This window comes from Chiloscyllium punctatum, chromosome 2 (genome assembly GCF_047496795.1).
Source record: "Chiloscyllium punctatum isolate Juve2018m chromosome 2, sChiPun1.3, whole genome shotgun sequence".
Classification (NCBI taxonomy): Eukaryota; Metazoa; Chordata; class Chondrichthyes; order Orectolobiformes; family Hemiscylliidae; genus Chiloscyllium; species Chiloscyllium punctatum.
This window is the reverse complement of record NC_092740.1, coordinates 128941436-128965040: the sequence shown is the minus strand read 5'-3', so window position 1 is coordinate 128965040 and position 23605 is coordinate 128941436. Positions and strand designations below refer to the sequence as shown.

Genomic DNA, 23605 nt, shown 5'->3' with positions numbered 1-23605 from the left:
CTGAGCCACTGCTGAGAGGATTTCTGCAAAAGCAGCTTTGACCTCACAGACACCACAGTTTGGTTTTTGGGAATAACATTTCAACGATACACAATATGAGTCTATAGTCTAATGTCTGTTTGTAATAGCTGACTCCGTGATAATGTGTCCCCTTAATAGCTGCTTTCTGAATTGGTTTGTATTTAAGATCGAATCTCCCAGAGCTGACCACACAAGACTGAAACTTTAATGTATTACAAGCAGTGATGCCAGCTTTCCTGTAATAACCCAAGGCCTTGGCTACTTGCTTAGTTAACACAAAATAGTAGTGTGATAGCAATTAAGCTCTAGTTGGTCAACATTTATCTTCCACCAAGACGACATGACCCTAACCATTTGCGTTGTTGCGCTTTGCCAAAAGCACACTTGTGAAACTTGGCTGCAATGTTCCTTTTAATATCAAGTAAATACACTTCAGAAGCAACCAGTTGGCTGTAAATCAGTTTTAGACATCTCAGGATTTGAACGTTGCAACATCAATGCAAGTTTTCTGTTAGCAACAGATAGAATTCTGCCTTTACTAACACAAATCTAAGTTGAAACCATTCACTTGAAACTTTGAAATATTTTATCTTAGCTTTTCTTAAATTAATTTTGAAAAGTTTAAAATAGGAAGTTCTTTAAGAGTTTAGCAATACAATGGAATGAAGAGGACTGATATAACCAAGCATATTACACACATATTGTCTAGCCAAGGTTCCACACAGGTGGATTGCTGTGCCAACACATTTATTTACAGTTTTGCAAATCAATGCCATAACACCAACACCTCATAAGTCTCTGCACCAAGACAATAAAAGGCAATGTTGGTACATGCTCAGGCTACACAACCCAAAATTCAGCTGGATATTTTTGGTGGATTTGTGATCTGATCTATATTCAACTCCAAGAGAGGGTGGGTACAGTGCTTTAGTTAAAATAAACCATTTAACAAAAGCACTAAAAAAGGAACAAGTTAATTACAGTTTTGTTCTAATCCTTTTGGACATTGGCTTACTGAGCAAAGACTAGATAATCAATTTTCTTTTTAATTTACAGAAAGCCACATCTTAGATTTGAGCACCCAGCAGCAATCATTTCCATCAATCACACTGCTTATCACAGTCAGAAAGAAGCATGTAAAATTCCAACACATTGGGGAAAATAAGTTTTGATAAAAATCCCAGAGACTGAGTTAAATTGAAATACTGGTAGGGAATCCCCAACAGAAATATTACTCATATAACCTTTAAGGTCAGCATAATTCACTGTACAGCTGAAGAGATAAATATTGTGGTAATATGCTGGGAATTCAATTACTTATGATTTACATGGCCAGAAAATATTCATGGACAAAAATGAATAAAGACTAAAATCAATTTGGTACAATCTTTTTCCCAGGGGAAGGATTCAATAACAAGAGGTCACGCTTTCAAGGTGAGAAGTTTAAGGGGGATATATGCGGCAAATACTTTACACAGAGGGTGATAGGTGCCTGGAACGCATTGCCAGCAGAGGTTGTAAAGGCAGGCATGGTAGATTCATTTAAGATGCGTCTGGACAGATGCATGAGTAGGTGGGGAGTAGAGGAATACAGATGCTTAGGAATTGGACAATAGGTTTAGACAGTGGATTTGGATTGGCTCAGGCTTGGAGGGCCAAAGGGGCTGTTCCTGGGCCATAAATTTTCTTTATTCTTTGTTCTATTTGGACAATTTAGATTAAGTTTAGTGTTCAGATGAAGAATAGTTAGATGGAAGGAGACAAAATTAACAGCCATAATTCAGTTTTTATTTTGAAGTCATGGTCTTTACTTTTATTCTTCCATTATGTGTATTTTTAAAATGTCTCATTGGTGCAACACCATATCAACAATGAAGCTAACTACTATGTGATAATATGTAATAGAAACTATCTATATAAACTTAAGGCATGGGGAGATGGTAGAATCATAGAATTTTTCAGTGCAGAAGGAAGCCATTCAGCTCATCCTGTCTGTACCAATTTCTGACAGAACTATCCAGTTAGTCCTATTTGCCAGCCATATCTCTGTAGCCCTTCAAATTGATCACTTTCAAAATATGTCTCCAGGTCACTGTTGAAACCTATGGAATCCACCTTCACCACTCTCCTAGAGAGTACATTCCAAATCCTAACAATTGAGTAAAGAAGTTTCTCTTCATTTATTCCTTGCTGAGATCTTGCAATTGCAAATCCAGTCACTGACATAGTGAAGTGGAAACAGAATATTCTTCATTACCCTGTCAAAACTATTCATAATTTTGAACACCTTAGTAAAGTCACCTCTTAATTATCTTGGAGCAGAGAAGAATAAGTCCAATTTCTCTATTATTTCCTTGTACCAAAAATCTGTCATTCCTGGAATTATTCTCAAATTTCCTTTACACTTTCTCCAGGGCTTTAACATGCTTTCTTAAATAAGGTGCCCAGAACTGAAAACATTACTCCAAATGTGATCTCAGTAATGTGGTGTTACATGAAAGTGGTACAAGTTGAAAGGAAGTACACATGAAGCAAAAAGTCACACACAGAGGGCTGAAAAACATTGGTTTTTAGTTTTATGGAAATGTGCAATGTTAACAATGTTTGCAGTTTTGATCAGGAATTCCTATTCCAACAGTTCCAGTCTAGACATCCTTTTCCACTGGTTTTACCCTCAAGATTTCAGCAAAGTCATCTCCAAACCAAGCGGTGATGTGGACAATATCTACAGTGAAGTAAAACAGAATGTCCTGGCATTGCTTCCTACGATATATGGATCTTGGATCAGCTGATAGCACAGCCACAATGGCAGACTTTGCTTCCTTAACAGACTGGAAATATTTCAGTGATGCTTTGTCTGGATCTGTAAACAGACAGTATTTAGTAGATATTAGTTCTTAAATATGTCAAAAATCAAAACACTAAAAAGTATAGAACTTCAGAGTTCAATAAGAAAGCTACTAGGTCATAGTCCCCAAGAGCATTTAAAATTAATCAGATTTTTGATTTTGTTAAAACTGAACAAAATTTGCAAAATAACTAAAGCAATTAAAATATAAAACATCCACAAGAAGTTATAACAGTGAACTTGTGCTAAAAACATACAGGATCTTTGGTTCTATAAATAGTGCAAAAGTAAAGAAGTTATGCTAAAACTTTACAAAACACTGGCTCAGCATCAGTATAATCAGTGTTCAATCGCTTCTATGAAGTGTTACGACACAGCGTAAACTCGCCTCCATTTAAAACCAGCAACACAAAGGATTTATCCCATGCAGTAATCTGAAAATTTGATAGGCCAAGAACTAGTTAAAGTAAAAGTGAACAACTTTATTTCTTGAAGTAGAACAGGATAATTAACTAACAACAATTTACAAGTCCTTCCTCTAACCTATCTTTTACCTTCACTTCTATATTACTAGTCCAATAAAATTCCCAGTTAAGATTTACAAAACAACACTTATCTCAAAACCAGGCCTCTTAGTTTTCTCTGAATTCCTGTCTTATTCTTCTTGGAAAGTCTGCTTCACAGGTTAATAATCAATTAAGGTACTTTAAGAGAGCTATTTTTCTGGGCAATATGCAGATGTCATTGGCTTGGCAATTCTCCTCCCAACTGCTCAATTTTCCCTGGTCTTATACCCCAAAGCATCAGATTGTGTCATTGGCTTTTAAGATTGTCAATATACTCAATTCCAAACTTGATTGGAATCTGGGTATTTTTCGGGGTTATAACTTAAAACAGGTTCAAATTGGGCCAGTTTATCATTTCCAGGCAACCAGCTACCCCAGTAGCTGGAGCACATGTTACTAGCAGTGACAGCACGCAGTGTATTTATTCACAAAAGGTACAGTACACCACATCTGCATAACAGAAGAGACAAGAAAGCCGGGATTATCCTTAAGAACAGGGAATATTAAGGGGAAATTTCGTAAGGGTACTCAAAATCATGAAAGCTTTTGATAGATTAAATAAGGTGAAATATTTCCAGGGGCAGGAGGGTTGATCACCAAAGACGACAGATTTAAAGTAACTGGCAGAAGAACCAGTGGTAACACAATTTCCTTTTAAATGCAGCAATCTTATTGTTATGTTTGGGAGAGTGCTGCCTGAAAGCATGGTGGAAGAAATCGGACTGCATAGCTCTTCCTAACAGCCAATGCAGACACAATGTGTAAATGGTATGCTTGATGTGTAACCCCTACTTCTGTTCAGATGGCAGTGTAGTAGAGCTCCTAAGCCCAGAGTTTGTCTGCTTTTCTTTTATTTTCTAAAATAGTTTTGTTTCGTTTTTCTTTTACTTACCTCTTTGTTAAAGAGCTCAGTTGTGATGACAGCATCAGCAGCAGCAAGTGGGTCCAGCACAGACCCAAGGCAGTCAGGGAATGGGCCCAGCACATCCACACCAATGAGGCAATCCTAGCACTAACTCATGCCTGTTGCTGCTGAGGCAAGTTTGGACTTAGTATGAGACCAGATGGCATTGGCTGCATCAGCAAAGTGGGCCCGAAGCAGACTCATGTCATTGGTGGAGTTGAGTTTGGCCAATGTGGTACTCAGCAGCATCAGTTGCATCTGTATCGATGAGGTCCAGTGAGGACTCAGTGACGAGGGAGCCAGTGGAGACAAGATGGTGCTGAAGAGTGGCAACTTTTGCTCCTCCTACAGTAGTAAAGTGGATTCATGCCTGGCCATAGGGTCCATGGTGGAGCACTTAACACCATTTCTTTATTTTTCTGCCTTTGTTCTATGTTTTTGATTTTACTGTGTTTTAAGATGGTGCCAGGTAGAGGCAACAATGTACAACACTGTACAACACTTCATGCATTTTATATCAAAACACACGTGACAATAAACAAACAAAATACTTTGATATGTTAGTTTTCTAATTCAGTTGATGTTACATTTTAATTCAGAGACCCAAATTCTAGCTGCTGGTTTTGTTATCACTAATAGAAGCATCGCACCATCATTCGTACCTGTCCCACCTGGAGCCTGAAACTGCTCCAGATCCAATTCTGCATGAGGAGTGAACCGAACCTGTAAGGATGGTACAGGTGACTGTCTTATCCAAGTCGCAATCGCACTGTTAGACAACTGGCTCCCAGGTATGTTAATGGCATCTACATCCTTTTGCTGTTTATTCTGCTGAACCGTTGCAGCACTTAACTGCTCAGAATCTAAGCAAATAACTTTATCTTGTGCAGTTACTTGCTTTATTGCATCATTGTGGACAAGTTGACATTCGATTTTCTCCACAGCCAAGTGTATATTTTCATAAGAAGCATCTTTCTTTCCAGCAAGTACATCAATTTTCTCAGCTTTTAGTTCAGGGGTGCAACACTGCTGTTTATCTGCAACTTCATCCACAGTGCAGGTTGAAACTGCACCTCCTACTTGTACTGGGCACCAGTCTTCTCCAGTAAGATCATCATCTGTCTTTTTGACAGAGTATGGTGCACCTCTCTGAGCAGGTTGTACCCAGCTGGTACAAACTGCCTCTGCTGTACCTGAAGCTACTTTAACATGGGCTGGTTTCTCTGAGTTTTTAGTCACCACCCCAGTGATTGGAATGGCTGTACCTTGACACTGTTCATTTGGCATAAGAATCTCCTGATGCAATTGACCATTGTTTCGTGGTGGATCACCTCGAGGTGCGTCATAATCTGGAATATATGGTTTAATGTCCAGTACTGGTGTTCCTTGTATCATGTCAATTCCCGAAAGATGAACCGTGTCACCTTAAAAGAATGACAATAAATTATACATAAACGCAAAGATGAGTGTAGATTGATCATAATTATGAATAAACCGAAAGTGTAAAGACCTAATATTTTGGTTACCCACTTTTGAGGAGTACAAGTATAACAAATGTTTAAAGATTAGAGGCAAACTTAATGATGATCTAGGTTGTGCAAAGCCGTGAAAATTATTTGGCCCAACCCTGAACTTTAAATATATATCATCTTTCACCAATTTCCACCTCCCTGACACATTGTTTGATACAAAAACATCTAGCCATTCCTTTCTGTCCTTGCTAAACTTAATTATTCCACTTCCACATGCTTTTCCAGTTCTGTTTCAAAATTCATGTCTGTCTCCATCGTTCATGTATTCACTACCAAAACATTTGTCCTCATATCACCCTTGGTTATTTTGCTAATAACTTGATATCGAGACCAACCCGGCTAATTACCATCCCAGTCTACTCTTGATCATCAGTAAAGTGATTGAAGGTGTCATCAGCAGGATATCTAGCAGCACCTGCTCAGAAATAACCTGCTCACTGATGCCTGGTTTAGGTTATGCTAGGACCATTCAGCTCCTGACTTCATTACAGCCTTGGTTCAAACATGGACAAAAGAGCTGAACTCCACAGATGAGGTGAGTGTAACAGCCTTTGACATCAGGCTGCATTTGACTGATTGTAGCATCAAGGAGCCCTAGCAAAATTGGAATCAATGGGTATCAGGGGGCAAACTCTCCAATGGTTGGAATCATACCTGTGAAATAAGATGATGATCGTGGTTATACAGTCAAGAGTCATACAACAAACCCTTTGGTCCAACTCATCCATGCCAACCATGTTCCAAAACTAAACTGGTCCCACTTGCCTGCATTTAGCTCATTCTTCCAAATCTTTCCTAATCATATACTTATCCAAATGTCTTTTAAATATTGTAACTGCACCGGCATCCATTACTTCCTTTGGCAGTTCATTCCACATGAATGAAACTGAAAAAAATGTGGCCCTCTTACGTTTTAAAGCTTTGTCCTCTCACCTCCTAGTATGAACTCCCTACCCTAGGAAAGACGCTTGCCACTCACCTCATCTATGCCCCTCATGATTTTACAAATGCTCAATAAAGGTCACCCCTCAACTTCTTATGTTCCAGTACCAGACATCGGAGCAGGAGTTCCTCAGAGTAGTGCCTTATGCCTAACCATCTTCAGCTGCTTCACCAATGACCTTCCCTCCATCATAAGGTCAGAAATGGGGATATTCACTGATGATTGTACACTATTCATGACGACTCAGACACTGAAGTAGTCCATGTGCAAGTGCGATAAGTTCTGGAAAATATCCAGACGTCAGCTGACAAGGTTAGGATTAGGGATAATGCAGGTGCAATGTTTCAGTTCACAGTTCACTGGGTAGCCTACCATGTCAAAAGGCAGATTCTAGTCCTCCCAAGTTTTGGTCCATTACTCATGCCAAATAGGTGTTTAGAATCATACAGCATGGAAACAGACACTTCAGTCCAACCAGTCAATGCCGAACATAATCCCAAACTAAACCAGTCCCACCTGCCTGCTCCTAGCCCATATCCCTCCAAAACTTTCCTATTCATGTATTTATTCAAATGTCTTTTAAACATTATAATTGTACCCACTTTTGCAGGAGTTTCTATTACATACAAACCAATCTCAAACTATAAAGTTGTAATACTGCAACTGCTGTTTTAATATATTCCAGTGTCATAGAGGGAAAATGCCTGGATTCCTACTTTCCTTGGTTGGACCAAAAAATATTTTAGCCTGAGAGAACATCTTTGAAGCAGCATACCTTCAATCCTATCCAGCTTTGCCAGTGTTAAACCTATCGCATTGGGACGATGAGGACTTCTTGTAGAAAAGACTCCAGTCTTTAACCCATTCAGTCTCGGAGGTTTGACTTTAGCCTTATAACACTGATGTCCATTTTTGTGGAAAACAAAGATAATCCTGCATATATCAATTGTCACACATTTACAACTTAGAAATTTGATGATTTTAAGAAAATATACATATTCAGCACAAGGTCAACAAGATTACCTTGAATCTTAGGAAAAATAAGAAACTAGATTGTATTGTCCTTGGGAAAACTAAGAATATGTCTTTGAACAGTAAACCATTACATATTATGGAAAAAGTATTAAAACAACACTAGTTTTAGTCAAATCTGGCCACCTCATCAGTGATTACAACCAGTACATTTCAGTGTTAATTAAGGCACTTAAAATTAAATCTATTTGTAGATTTACAGATAGCCTGTAAACTTTCAAGAAGTTTGTCAACTGTGGAGAAAACATTCTGTATTTCTCCACAAGAAGCCAAAACCACATTAAAATAATACACTTTTGCTGGTTAGCTCCACACATCAACTGAATAGCTTATGTCACAAAAGATACAGAACTTTCGATCTTAACACATAGATCTTACCAAAGACTTTGGGCATTAAAGATAAAAACGTAAGTTTACTGAAATGATATATTTCAGATAAAAGTTTATTGTAGTACAGGAATACAAGGAATGGTTTTGCTCTTCTGCTGACAACTAATCCTGCCAGATGAGAATGACAAATCAGAAATAGCACCACAGTCTAATGATTTGCTGACTCATTGCTAAGCTCCATGCCAAACAGCCTCAAAATTAACTTTGTTCTCTTTAGTCCAAGGATGAATTTAGTATTCCTAGTGGGGAGGCACACAAAGGGAATGCTTATCAGAGATAATACTGCAACACCACAGTGCCAATTCTCTACCCAAAGTCCTCGAAGCATTTTCCTTTGGGAGAGCAGGGACACCATATTTATACCAGTTTTCATTTTCTTTTTCATACTTTTTAATAAATTGCAGCAATTTTATAAATTAATCTATTTTAAATAAAACAGATTATTACTGATCATGATTGATAGCCTAGGTGCATGTTCTCTTGATTACAAACATCACTTCTATCAAAGTTCGGGTTGCAACAAAACCAATTTAAGGACAAAAGGAGGAAATAAGTGCAATTAGTTTATTTTTTAAGAGTATTTCTCCTTGAACACTACAAGGTACAGATACACATCACAAAAAGTGGTTTGTGGATTAGTAAATATATTAAATAAATAGATAATTAAGTAAAAGTTATTTGTAGAAGAATATAGTCCAACACTAAATAAGTTAGGCTAATCCTGTATCAAATTTTTCAAATTATATCTGTAGTGCTGTGCAAAGCTTTCTGGTGTCCATATTGTAAAAAAAATGACAGAGGCATTGCACAACTGCAACAGATTCAGAAGGATGATACCAGAACTGACAGAACATAGTAATCAGCAAAGGCTGAACAGGCTGAGATGCTTTTCTCTTAAAATAAAGAGAAAGCTGAGGGGTAATTCATTAATTTCAGACATTAAAAAAAAGTTAGACATAAAGAAACATTTTCACATGTGATGAATCCAAACCTAAAAAAAAAGGTCAGAAATAAAATGAGCACTAATAATTAAAATCTAAGACAATGGTGAGAATATGGAACTTGCTACTATAGGGAGCGATTGAGGTGAACAGAATAGATGCATTTAGAGGAAGCTAGATAAAAACATGATGGAGCAAGGAAAAGAAGGATGTGTGTATTGGGTGAGAAGAAATGTGAGAGGAGATTCAAGTGATCTTTTTCTGTACTGTAGCTTTAATGATGTTTTACAAAATTCTACTTGACTACTTTAGATCATATAGCTGTGTAGCTGATCATGTGCCATAGTTACAAGCAAAAAAAGGATTGCTCCCCTACTCTAAGAAATCTATTCATCAGAGCTGATTCACTTATATCAATGTCTGTACTTTTGAAGCATACATAAAACACATACTAAATCTATGTTCTTGTGCAGCCACTTACACAGTAAATGCTTAAATTTTAGCCACACTGTGCCCTCTGACCCAATTATGCCATGCTTTCTCAAGAGATTATAATGCATTTGGTTCTGGACTAGCAACTGAGAGAGCGAGAGAGATTGTCAAATCCCATTACAGATGATTAAGCTAAATTCAGTAAATCTGGTGCTACAGTAACTAGCATCAGAAAATACGTCTATGTTCTTTATGGAAATTGAAAACAGAATTTTAATTCAAGTTAGAATTACTTTAGAATAGTGCTACAGAAATTCAATATAGCATAGCCATTTTCTAGCAGTCAGAGAAGATTTAAGAAAAAAAACAGGTCACAATGACTTCCAGAATAGAAACCCACCTACCAGACATGTGAAAACTGATCCAAGCCCATGAGTGAGTGCTCTGCGTTGTTGAAAATTAGCTTGCTAATTTTAAGTCGTGCACGGGACAAACTACATATAGTTGGTTGCCGTGGGGTGCCATTTTTTGCAGTGAAGCAGGATTCGATGTATCCAATGGGTACTGTTTGAATGTTTCCTTTAAAAGCATATGTAATTCTTAAATTTCATACAATATATAACAAATTATAGCAGGGCAACAGAGAATCTATGTTATTTACAATCAGGAGGACAGTGGGTGGCAGGGAAGACCTGATTGCCAGGACTTGACTAATCATTTGCCTATGTGTGGCTCCAAACAAAGTGCATTCATCGCAGTCCCAAAAGAATACACCATGCTTTCAATTTATCCATTTTTTAAATGACCTTTTGAAAATGTCATCACATAGAGTCATAGAGATGTACAGCATGGAAACAGAACCTTCGGTTCAAACCGTCCATGCCAACCAGATATCCCAACCCAATCTAGTCCCACCTGCCAGCACCCAGCCCATATCCCTCCAAACCCTTCCTATTCATATACCCATCCAAACGCCTCTTAAATGTTGCAATTGTACCAGCCTCCACCACAGCCCTCTGGCAGCTCATTCCATACATATACCATGCTCTACATGAAAACATTGCCCCTTAGGTCTCTTTTATATCTTTCCCCTCTCACCCTAAACCTATGCCCTCTAATTCTGGACTCCCCGACCCCAGGGAAAAGACTTTGTCTATTTATCCTATCCATGCCCCTCAATTTTGTATACCTCTATAAAGGTCACCCCTCAGCTTCCGACGCTCCAGGGAAAACAGCCCCAGCCTGTAGCTCAGATCCTCCAACCCTGGCAACATCCTTGTAAATCTTTTCTGAACCCTTTCAAGTTTCACAACATCTTTCCAATAGGAAGGAGACCAGAATTGCATGCAGTATTCCAAGTGGCCTAACCAATGTCCTGTACAGCCGCAACATGACCTCCCAACTCCTGTACTCAATACTCTGAGCAATAAACGAAAGTATACCAAACGCTTTCTTCACTATCCTATCTACCTGCGACTCCACTTTCAAGGAGCTATGAACCTGCACTCCAAGGTCTCTTTGTTCAGCAACACTCCCTAGGACCTTACCATTAAGTGTAGAAGTCCTACTAAGATTTGCTTTACCAAAATGCAGCACCTCACATTTATCTGAATTAAACTCCATCTGCCACTTCTCAGCCCACTGGCCCATCTGGTCCAGATCCTGCTGTAATCAGAGGTAACCCTTTTCACTGTCCACTACACCTCCAATTTTGGTGTCATCTGCAAACTTACTAACTCTACCTCTTACGCTGGCATCCAAATCATTTATGTACATGGCAAAAAGTAGAGGGCCCAGCACCGATCCTTATGGCACTCCACTGGTCACAGGCCTCCAGTCTGAAAAACAACTCTCCACCACCACCCTCTGTCTTCTACCTTTGAACCAGTTCTGTATCCAAATGGCTAATTCTCCCTGTATTCCATGAGATCTAACCTTGCTAATCAGTCTCCCATGGGGAACCTTGTCGAACGCCTTACTGAAGTCAATATAGATCACATCTATTGCTCTGCCCTCAATCTTCTTTGTTACTTCTTCAAAAAACTCAATCAAGTTTGTGAAACATGATTTCCCAGGCACAAGGCCATGTTGACTATCCCCATCAGTCCTTGCCTTTCCAAACACATGTACAGCCTGTCCCTCAGGATTCCTGAATTTGTCCTTCGGATGCTTGCCCACAAGAACTTAGGTTAAAATCTTCTCCCATTTTTTTTTATTTCTAAATTCTTCCTCTAGGATCTAAACATGGAATTGAGGTAGTTCTTCAACCAATAGGCTTCAGAACTTGGTTCTGAGATCAAAATACACTCTTCCAATAATTTGTTCTTATATCCAAGATAGCTCAATCTTACTACATGGATTCATTACTTTGCCAATCTACTTACCTAAACAATAAATTCAAATCTAGTCTATAGGGACTACAGGGTTCATACAAGGTGCAGACATCAAACAGAGTTTATTGAAGAGCCAAGGTAGAATATGCGTTAAATTGAACTAGAATTTCATACCTTTTTCCAAAGAGAGGGGTACGCTATCATTTCGATGTTTGATAGGTAAACAATCCTGGTTGGAGTCCTTTTTCAAGACATTCAGAAAGGAATACAGGTCCTCAATAGATTTCTTATGGACATGGCCAGCTTTGGTGACTTGTTGCCTAACAATGCACATTTAAAGTTACAAATCAGCAATGTTTTATTGCTCTTCCCACTTTCCCAAAAAAGGATATAGATACAAAGACACAAGACATTTCAAAGTAGTTGCACTTAACCAATGAAATGCATGACTTTGGAACAATTGGAAACTAGCCATTCCCTACCCAGAGAGATACTAACTGGGTACTCTGTATAGCTAGCAGGGCTACAGTGAAATTGTATTGTTTGGAGTGTGCATTTCAGTGCACAAGGAGTATTTTCAATAATACTTTGCCCTTCCACAGATCAACCTATGACGCTGTAAGAAATTCCTCAATACTCCTGTGGCTTCAAACTAACTCATCTACATACATAAATACTCTTTTGATTGTATGACATATCCTTAGAATACTGACAAATATTTTATAATCATGTATATTAAACAAACGCTAACTCTGAGCCCAAAGGCAATATTACAAAGAGTTGAGGTGGGCCATAATTTGAGGTGGGCTTTAAAAGAAGAGGCAGAAAGGTTTTACGCTGGTTATTCTACAGTGTAAGATCTAAACAGCTGAAGACATGACTACAATTGCCTAAGACAGTACATAATAAACCAAGTGGTTAGCATCTGTAGATCTTTAGGTAAGTTGTAAATTGTAAACATCAGTAGTAGTAAATTCTATTAAGGCACCTCAAGTGGATTATTGGGTGGAAGTGGAAAAGTTTATTTGAATAGCATATTTTGTAATTTTCACTTTGAAATGCTTTTCAAGTATATTTTTAGAAAAAGAATGTGGGCGATGGACGAGAATCTAAAGATGGAGGAACATAGTTCGAGAAGGTTGGAAAACTGAAATTTATTACAAAGATAGATAGGTGAGGCACCTTAGAAGAATTTAAACATGGCGAGGGCTTTAAATTGATAACTGTCTGGAAGACTGAAAGCCAGCGTAATGCAGAGAAATTAAAACACATGAATTTTCAAGGTGCAGCAAACAAGAGTACATTTGAAAGAAAATGAATTAAAAAATGGAGTCATAACTCTGGATGCCAAGATGGACAATAAAATGGCCATCAGCACATGTACTGACAGGGTCAGCAGAGTCAACTTGCCATGACAGGCTTCAGGAAATGTCTGCACATGCACTGTGACATCACCACGTTCTATGCATAGTATATCAGCAGTGGCATTTTGTGGAAATTAGATTTTAGAAGCAACAACCAACTTCCCATGTTACTTCATCCATTTCTTGCACTAATACACTCCAGAATGTGGGAGAAAGTCTCGAATTGCCAAAAAGTAGCAAATAGGATCAGAAGCAATGTCTACCATCACATTGTGATTATATTAGTATTGCCATACAGCTAAAAGCCAGCTTCTGCGACCGCTCTGCTGCTGGGCAGTCACACTGCACTGCGTTCCTGCACATGCGCATATACTGCACCACCTGCTGGCAAGCAGACCCAAAGGGCAAGGTGGCCTATTCTTCCTCTTTTCTATCTAAATCTGTATTCTTCATCACTTAAACTGACCCTATTCTTTATTTGCTGTATGTTCAGCACTGCACAACCATCTTTCATTTGAGACTGAACAGAGGCCCCAGCTGCTGCCTTGTGTGGATCGAAGTGACGTCATGATGTTTTGAGGAAGAGCAGGAAAGTTCTTACTGGTATTCTAGCCACCATTTATCCCTCAAGCAACAGATTATCCAATTATCACTATTTCTGCGAGCTTGCTTTTTGTGCAAATTGCAGTAGTGTTCTAGGTTTCATAGTATTTGCCCATCCAAAATTATGTAAGGTGCTATAAAAGCACCCCCCCCACACATCCCCTGATCCCTTTAGCCTCTAATTCTATCATACAATGTTTTGGCCCTAACTGCTTTCTATGGCAGTGAAAGCACTATGGCAGCTGGTGAAATTTGAATTCAAAATCTGGAACTAAGAATCTAATGATGACCATTAAATTATTACAGATCGTCATTTTAAAAAAACACCTGGTTTATTAATGCCCTTTAGGGAAAGAAATTTGTCACACTCACCTAGTCTGACTCCAGACCCACAGCAATGTTTTTGACTCTTAACTATGTTCTGGGTAATTAGGGACAGGCAATAAATGCTGGCCTATCCAGCAATGCTCACATCCTGGGAATGATATTTTTTAAAACATTCCACAGTCTCGCCACTCTCTGGGCAAAAAAAAAAACTCACCCTCAGTCCTAAATAGTTTACCCCATATTCTTATACTATGACCCCAGGTTCTGGACTTCCCACCAACAAGACGATCCATCCTGCAATCAACCCTGTCTAGTCTGGTAAAGTTCTTACACATTTTTGAGATACCCCAAATTTTTCTGAGCTGCAGCAAATATAACCCAGAGGGATTCAACTTCTCCTACATCAGTCCCACCATCCCAGAATCAGCCTGGTAAACCTTCATTACACTCACTCAATAGCAAGAAAAGCCTTCTTCAGATAAAACCAAAATTGCCCATAATATTCTAGGTGTGGTTTCAATAAGGCCCTGTAATGCAGAGGGCCCAGTGTGGGATTGGGTACATGTGACACCAGGTTATAGTCCCAACAGGTTTATTTGAAATCACAAGCTTTGGAAGTACTGCTGCTTTGTCAGGTGATCTGAAATCTTGTATTTTTGAATAAATTGGTTGAACTATTACCTATTATTGTGACTTCTGACTAAAGCTTTGTAAATTCACATGTACTTCAATCCTCTCGCTATTAAGTAGCGAGCTAATCTGCATATCTAGGGGGGGAAAAAACACGTGGATTTATCACAAATTACTAAATCCTGCTTGTAAATTGCACTCTCCTGTACACACTCAAACCAACTTCCATTCCACAATGACTCATGGGCATAGAATGCTCTTACCTCAATCAGGAGGCTGTCAATTCAAAAGTTCTTTGTCTAGAGCCTCGAACACAAGCCTGTTTGGGACTAATATTCACCCCATGGATCACAAATAAAAATCAAGTTGCAGTTTGTGGAATCCTGCTGTCGTGGTGTTTAGTCCACTGTTAACAGCATTCATTAGCTGTCGATCGCCTGAGGATGTGAGAGGCGCTATCGAAATGTAAGTCTCTCTCTTTCTCTGAGATTAACCAGGAATGAGAAATGCAGTTTTGTGTCGCTGTCACCGATAGATACCGCAGTGCTGCCGCCTGAATACCTGAGGTTGCGGAGCTCAGCCCTCAATGCTCGAACCTGGCACTGTAACCATTCACCCTCCGAGCGTGCGGCCCGATACTGCGCATTGTCCTCCATCTTGCAGCCGGCGGACCGGCCACGTGATCACCACAGGGGGGCCCACGTGGGCTCGCCACGTGACCTCGGCTGCGCGTGCGCCACGGGTCGGGAAGCCATCCCGTTACCAGGGCAACAGCTGTACCCTGTTCCTCTCTTCAGTGTGGATCAGTGATGACAAGTCTTCAGTCAAATATCGGTGAGACCTAAGGAATGCCGCCTGTCTAAAGGGATGCCACTGTATCAACAAAAAAAAGGAAATTGAGCAATCAACTGAAAATGTCAATCAGAGCGATGGGGCCTACTGTTCCTGTAAACTGCTTAGCTCAGTGATGTAGTTGGTGTTTAATTTGTTTGAGAAGCAATAACAGTGTTTGGAGAACAGCAATTGAGCATTGCTGCCTAGTGGCTTGACATAGTTCAGTGACCTCTGGAGTTAACTTAGGTAAAACAAATGATTGAGATAAAAGGATTTTTTAACCTACAGCTGTGAAACACAGTTGTCAGATCCAGAGAGAACACCCGACTATAACAATGGTCTTTCACTCACCCAAAATCCTGCTCCCTGTAACCTAAGTTGCACCAAATTCTATTCACTCATCACGCCTGTGATTGCTGATCTACTGTTGTTACCAGACTGCAACATTTCAATTCTAAAATTCTCTTTAAAAATCTCTTCAAAAACCTGGTCACCCTCACTCATTTCTTACCTCTGCAACAACCTATAACCTTGTGAAATTCTGTGTTTCTCCAATTCTCACATCTTCCCAATGTTAATCACCCCAATATGGGTGGCTGTTCTGCCTTGGCTTCAAGAAATACAATTCTCTCCCTAAACAGTTCCTCCTTCACTTTTCTTCTGGTAAAATCTATTTGCCAATGCTTTTGATCCTGCCTCATGTGACTCTGTACCAAATTCTGTTTGATAACAGTGTTATGGAGTAATTTGTAAAATGTAAATACAATGAAAGCATTCTCTGTGAGTTCTTGCTAAATGCATCACAATTTTTAGTATGAATAGTGAGTTTGGCATCGATCTGATTTAGACCAGCCATCCAAATAACCCATCCACCCCGAAGGAGTTCAAATTGTAGTGGCAAAATGCATTTTTATATGTGCATTCTCTATCTTTAACAATTCTCTGTGAAAGCTCTTTACTTTTCGGATCTCTTGTTTGGATTCAGCCCAGATTGGCTTTATAACTAAAAAAAATTGCAATCTGGCATACTCACATTGGAACCTAAACAGGCTCAGAATGCAAGATGGCTTCTTTTGTTATTCAGTGTGATCATGGCTGATTTTTGGCCAAACCCTAAATATCCGTCTTGTCCCCATAACTCCTGATATTTTTAGTTAGCAAAAATCTATCAATCACAATTACAATTAAAAATTGATTTAGCACCTAAGATATCATTGTTTGTGGAAGAGAGTTCAAAAATCTATCAGACTTTCTGTCCATACTATTTCTTAATGTTAATTCTGAAAGCTCTGGCATTGTGTTTTAGATTATGCCCCATCATCCAAGATACCCTGATGAGCGGAAATTGTTTCTGAATTCTGGTGTTAGAGGGGTTTTTACAGTATTTATCTGATAAGTATACTTGCCTCCTTGGCAAAAGCTCTCCAGATTTTCTTTTATTCATGCATGAGATATGGGCATCATGGGCAAGGCTGGCATTTTTTGTCTGTCCGGATTTTCCCTTGAACTAAGTGGCCCTCTCAACCATCTCAGAGGGCAATTAAGAGTCAACAACATTGTTGTGGGTCTGGAGTCACAAGGAGGCTGATAGGGTAAGGATTTCTTTCTTAGGAAAGTAGATTTCTTTCCTAAAGGGCAAGAGTGAACCAGAAGGGTTTTTACGGCAATCATTCTATGGTCCTGAGTCCAGTGAGGTTAGATACTCCACTGCCTTTCCAAACGCTAAGTCATTCTAATTTATAAATAATCTCTCGAAGAAAGTTTAGACGTTTGATGGATGAAGGTTGCTACTTTAATGTATTAGTAGAGCGTGCTGTTTAATTGTTAGGTCAAAGACCCTTCTGCTGGTGGAGAATAAAGTGTGTTTTGTATCTAATCATTGCTACAGTCATGAGGCTCCTTTCTGTAACAAAGGGAAAAGTAAGAGATAAACTGATCAAGGTCCTTAAAATTGTGAAGGGTTTCATAGGGTGGACGTAGAAAAGATGTTTTCACTTCTGGGCAAGACCAGAACTAGTGTCTAAGATAAATCTAGTCAATAGTAAATCTAATAGTAGGTTCAGGAGAAATTCCTTCACCCAGAAAACTGCAAGTGGTTGATATGAATAGAATGGAAGACAATAGATTCTTTCAATGATATATTTTTTAAAAACGTCTTCACATGGGTCTGGCTAGCAGATAGGGTGAAATGAAGAGAGGTGGAAGAAGGCTAAAATAGTACAAAAATGCTGGAATGGATCACTTGGACCAAAATGGTTTATTTCTGTGCTGTAACTACTTTGTAATAGCATAATGCTTTGAAGATGACCAGAATACCAGCTGTCCTCTTCTTGGCATAAGAATCCCTTGACTTGTTGTGCATCAAATTCAAGTAATAAAATTAAATAAGAAACCTGTCATTACAGATTACATATTGAATAGACATTGATCTTAAATATTTTTGTTCTCACCTCTGGAGGGAGCTACAATACTGCTAATGGAGTGGAATTATCTAGCGATTGTACAAATAGTCATTTGGATTAAGAGTGTTTTAGACCTGTAAGGTAAAGTCGCCATAGTCTTATCAGACCCAAAGGCTGCTCTCTCATTAGAGGGAGATGACAGTTGGTGACAGGTGGTCACCATACTTCAGGCAAGGGGAGAGGTTGAGAAGGAGAATCCTTCATGGTAACCTCAGCCAGTGTGGGAAGAGCTGGATCACCTAAATTACAAGAGATATATTTCACTAGGAAGTTGCCATTCACATGATGTAGAAAAGTGAGCAATTTAAATGCCACAGTTATGCTAAATGTTTTTCAAATGTCCTGTTGGGAGCTAAATAAATAAACTTCATTTCTGGAATATATTATATGACTTCAGGATGTTCCAAAATACTTCACAGCTAATGAAAAAAACATTGAAGTGTGGAAATGCAGCATGTAAATTGCACACAGGATAATCCCATAAATGACTGAAGTAAATGATAAGTATCTCCATTAATAGAGATATTGTTTTGGAAGTTAATGTTTGTTGAAGGACAAGAAGAACCTTTCTGCTCTTCATGAAATAATGCCATAGATCTTTTATGTCCACCCTTGGAAAACAGACATAACTCTCATCCATTGCTGCAATGTATGTTTAATATCACAGTGGGTGTGCCAGCCTAATTCTGAGCTCAGGTCTACGGGGTAGAAATAGAATATATAACCTTCTGACTCAGAGATGAGTGTGTTACCCAAAACTGGTATTGACATTTTTTTTAATTTTCTAATGATATTGGAAAGTTACCAAGGGCGGAATCTTAACATTGTTTTTGTTAAGTCCAAGGTGATTCAAGTTTTTTGGAGCGATTTCCACTGAGAAGCCTAATGAATTTTCTCACAATATTTCACCAAATCCATCTCATTAATAAAATGCACAATCCCATGTGTCCCTTATGTCTGAATCAGCCCCAGAACAATTTGCCACTCAGTGGATATCCTCCAAAATGCCAGTATCCTTTATGGTTGTGCCATCTTTTAAAATTCACGTTGTTCCCAAATAAGCACAGACATTCCAAAGCTGCTCGGCTCATTGATGAACAGAATCTGGAGATGTAGGAGGAGTGAAAGATGACACCGCAATATCTTGACAGAACCTGGAGGCCTTGCCCGAGCACTTGGAGGACGGACAGAGGGAGGTAATGACACCAGAAGATGGTAGGATGATCCAAGGTCACCAGCCAAGTCAGTGCCATTTCCACAGTGCAGAGGAACTGCTAGCAGCACCTTCTCCATTGTGCCAGGATGCAACACTTTTCTGCCACCTCACATTCAGTTTATGTCCGCAAATGCATCTACCTGTCACCAAGGCTCATGCTCTACTACTCTCACTCTTTCTGCAACTCTCTCTCACAGTAACCTCATTCTTCCACACTAATAATGGAGCATGGTGTCTATGCTGCCTCCTAACTCCCTTGGAATATCTCGCTACCTTTAACCGACCTGCACTAACAGCCATGCCAACCACTTTTGTCTCACTCAGTCCCTGCACTTCTCTCATTACAGGAGAAAACAGCCCACAACAGGGCAGAGAAAGCCTGTACAGGTGGGAGTGTGGCTGACCTTAGGAGCCTCACCTCAACAGGAGAGAAATTGACCCTTGCAGGAGAAGATGTGACTGTTCCTGTAGAGACGCTGAGACATCCATGTCCTGCCAACTGAGTAAGTGTCACTCTTCATTCAACTGTTTCTCTCCCATTAATTTCACAGTTAGTGTTATTCATTGCACACCACTTCTCACATTTTTGTCTTGCAGTTACCGCTAGCATGTCTACGTCTCCCTGAAATGCCATCTCCTCAACTTCTGTGGTCAAGTGTGCCAAGGCCTCAGAGGAAGCATCGGCAAGGCTGCCTCCTGCAACCCTCACCACCTCAGTCACATACTGATACTGTAGAGATGATGGAATCTCCAACTAGTAGGGGAATTTCAAACATAGTAACAGAATGAGGGACATTCGTTTAAAGCTGAGGTGCCAAGAAGTTTCTTCTCTCAGAAGGTCATGAATCTCTGGATTTATCTAGCCTTGGGAGTTGTAGAGGATGGATCATTGAAAGTATTTAAAAAGGTAATAGTTAGAATTTTGAAATATTGAGGAGGTGACAGTTATGAGAAGCTGATATGAAAAAGAGGTTGAGGCTTGCAGCAGATGTGTTAAATGGCAGGTCAGGGATCCAAGATGGCAGCGATCTAGGAGGATTGCGTTGCTAGGCTACGCACTATAACATTGGCAGGACAGAGAAGGAACATGTCCCATCCAAGTCACTGTGAACAACAAAATGGTAAAAGAGGTACAGAACTTGAAAATTTCACTTAACTTTTTTTCACTGCGGGAGAATGCTGATGAAAAGAGGGAGTTTGCCCGGGGCAGGGGCCACGGCTCAATCCATCGAGGCAGCAGCTTGCTTACTCACCAGGCCTTGGTTGAGGAGTTCACCAAGTCACGCATGGTCCTGGGAAAGCAGATCAAAGAAAATAAATCGAGGAAAAGGTGACACCACTCTCTACTATGCTGCAAAGGTATGAACAGCAGCTGGAAGACCTGAGGTAAAAGACTGATGAGTTTGAACGCAGAGTCACAGAGGTGGAAGCTGAGGCTAATTCATCTAAGACTCAGATTGAAGCCCTGGAAGTACTGGTCTGTGGCTTGCTGGATCTGGTGGATGATCTTGAGAACAGGGGCAGAAGGAAGAATCTTTGTGTTGTTGGTTTGCCGGAGGGGATGGAAGTTGAGTGGTCAGTGGAATTCTTTGTGAAGTGGTTGTCGGAATTCCTTAGCTTGGAGGTTGAAAAAGGGAATGGTAAAGATTGAGAGAGCCTCACCGGGTCACGGAAAGGAGGCCAAGTATTGACCGGCGCCCTCGCCCTGTCCTGGTATGGTTCCATCATTATAAAGACAATCAGAGAGTCATGGAAGCTTCCAGAGTCCAAGGGAAGGATCTGAGGGCATTGGTGTGCAAGGACTCCGGCGTCATGTTTCTCCAAGACCTTTCAGCGGCATTGATCCAGAAAAGGAAATCCTACGATGGCATCAAGAAGAGATTGAGAAAGCTTGGGATTCAGTCGTCTCTAAGATATGTAGCGGTGCTTCGGATTAAGTAGATCTGTACATTTATTTGACTGACCAGAGAAAGCAAGGAACTTTGTGGACTTGCTAACTTAAGCCGGATGATTGAATAGGTACAGATAATAAAGTTGCTCGGGTTTGTTCTTTAGGGAGGACTTGGTGGCGTCTCCTTTTGTTGGTAATAAGTTGTGTTAAATTATGCTTGGGATGGTTAGAGTATTTACCTTCAATTTCTAAGTTCTACCAGGGGATGGGTGACATATTTACTTTTAACTTATTGGTGTATATTACTAATCTTTTGCTTTCTTCTTTTGCTACTTTATTCTGGGTTATCTGTGTTGTGGCACAACCCTAGCTAGGAGGAGTTATCAGGATGGTTAGTCGGGTTTTGGGGTGTGTAGGTACCCCCTTTGGATGGGAGATAAATTCTTCTCATCAGTGCCTTTGGTGCTTCTTTGCTTTTCCATTTTTGATGTACATAGTCTTTGTAAGTTTTGTGGGTTTGTAGAAGTAGCTGTTTTAGTTTTTGTACTGAAGCTCAGCGATTTGTAATTTGAATTCTTCCTCTCTGGAGTCTAAATGGTACTTTGGAATGTTATGGCTAAGGATGTGTTCAAGTGGTGTACCTGGAACATTAAGGGGAGTCACTTGCTGGTCAAGAGGAGGAAGGTACTCTCCAGATTCTGGATTAGTGGTGCTGGAAGAGCACAGCAGTTCAGGCAGCATCCAAGTAGCTTCGAAATCGACATTTCCGTCAAAAGCCCTTCATCAGGAATAAAGGCAGTGAGCTTGAAGCGTGGAGAGCTCACTGCCTTTATTCCTGATGAAGGGCTTTTGCCTGAAACGTCGATTTCGAAGCTACTTGGATGCTGCCTGAACTGCTGTGCTCTTCCAGCACCACTAATCCAGAATCTGGTTTCCAGCATCTGCAGTCATTGTTTTTACCTCAAACGTACTCTCCAGTCTATTGCAAGAGACACACCTAGATGATGCAGAACATTTGAAACTGCAACAGAATGGATATAACCAGGTTTATTTCTCATCTTTTAATACTATGAGTAGTGGAGCGTTCATACTTGTTAGGAAGAATCTCCCATTTAAGTTGTTAGAGTGTATTAATCCTTAAAACTTTGAAAAATGGGGAAGAATATGGGATCTTAAATGTCTACTGTCCCCTGGCCCACCCCCTCAAGTACCTTGTAGATACACTTTCGAAAGTGGTTATGCTCACATCTCAGCATATTATCATGGGGGCGGATTTTAATTAGCTGATGGATCCTGTGGTAGGCAGATTGCCCAAAGGCCCCTCAATATCTTCTTCACAATCTAAACAAGCAAGGGATTTGTGTGTTGAACTAGGACTGGTAGATGTTTGGAAGCGCCTTCACCCCAACTGGCAAGGATTTTACATTTTTCTCCAATCCACACAAATGCCATACCCGAATTCACCTCATTTTGACTCCCGCAGCATATTTGGGCTTAGTGGTGTCATGTACAATTGGCAATATCACTATTTCTAATCACGCTATTTCTGTATCTAATGATCAAGATAAGGATACTATGGTATGTTTGAGGCACTGGCGACTGGATCCCTTCATCCTTAAGGATAGCACGTTTACTGAATTCTTTTCCACTGAATTCGGGGCTTTTTTAGACATTAATTCAGAATCGGCCTGTAATCCAGCCACTCTCTGGGAAACTGCTAAAGCCTATGCTAGGGGGTAAGTTATTTCTTATTCTGCCAGTAAACGGCAGAAGGGTGAGCAGTAACGCTTGCTCAAAACACGGCTGAAGGCAGCCAAAAAGGCATACTTTGATAATTTGTAACTTTGTAATTTAGCCCTCGCTGGTTAAATGTCAGAGGATCACAGCGCTTCGGTCCACACTAAACTCTAGGTTACATAGATAGCTAAGAAGGAGCTTACATTTGTAAAACTAATGTTGTTTGAGCATGGAGACAAACTGGGCAAGTACTTAGCGTATCTTGCCAGGAATAGGAGTGCTCCCCAAGCCATGACCTCAATCAGGGAAGATACTGGAAATTTAACCCATGATTCTAAAAAGATTAACGTGGCATTTCAGAAATTTTACTCCAAATTATACCAGGCTGAATGTTGTGAAGATGGGCAAGCTAGGATGCAGACTTTTTTTAAGAATTTGAACCACCAGGTGTGACCCACTGAGCAAGAGTCTCTCCTTGATGCTCCACTGTCAGTGCAAGACGTGCAGGAGGCTGTGAGGCAGCTCCAGCATGGAAAGGTGCCTAGTGCTGACAGAACTCCCAGTGGATTTTCTAAGGAATTTATAAATGTACTGTCAGG

General features: G+C 39.9%; 1 protein-coding gene across 1 annotated transcript; it reads right to left on the bottom strand.

Annotated features, from left to right (window-relative positions):
• Positions 1–751: 751 nt before the first annotated feature.
• On the bottom strand, positions 752–15540 carry trmo (tRNA methyltransferase O). The gene is made up of 6 exons (XM_072588759.1): positions 15428–15540; positions 12117–12262; positions 10014–10188; positions 7590–7747; positions 5002–5763; positions 752–2884 (listed from the first exon to the last, which is right to left on the bottom strand). Exons 1-6 carry the CDS (start codon positions 15520–15522, stop codon positions 2667–2669), a joined length of 1554 nt encoding a protein of 517 aa, XP_072444860.1. The 5' UTR covers positions 15523–15540; the 3' UTR covers positions 752–2666.
• Positions 15541–23605: the final 8065 nt, after the last annotated feature.

What these genes read in the sequence shown, in the direction of transcription:
- trmo (XM_072588759.1), bottom strand. Translation starts at nt 15,522, where the DNA reads ATGGAGGACAATGCGCAGTATCGGGCCGCACGCTCGGAGGGTGAATGG. An exon ending in ACCCCTCTCTTTGGAAAAAG is followed by an intron (nt 10,189 to 12,116) that starts GTATGAAATTCT and finishes ATGCTTTTAAAG; the next exon opens with GAAACATTCAAACAGTACCC. An exon ending in TCAGGCTCCAGGTGGGACAG is followed by an intron (nt 2,885 to 5,001) that starts GTACGAATGATG and finishes GTCTGTTTACAG; the next exon opens with ATCCAGACAAAGCATCACTG.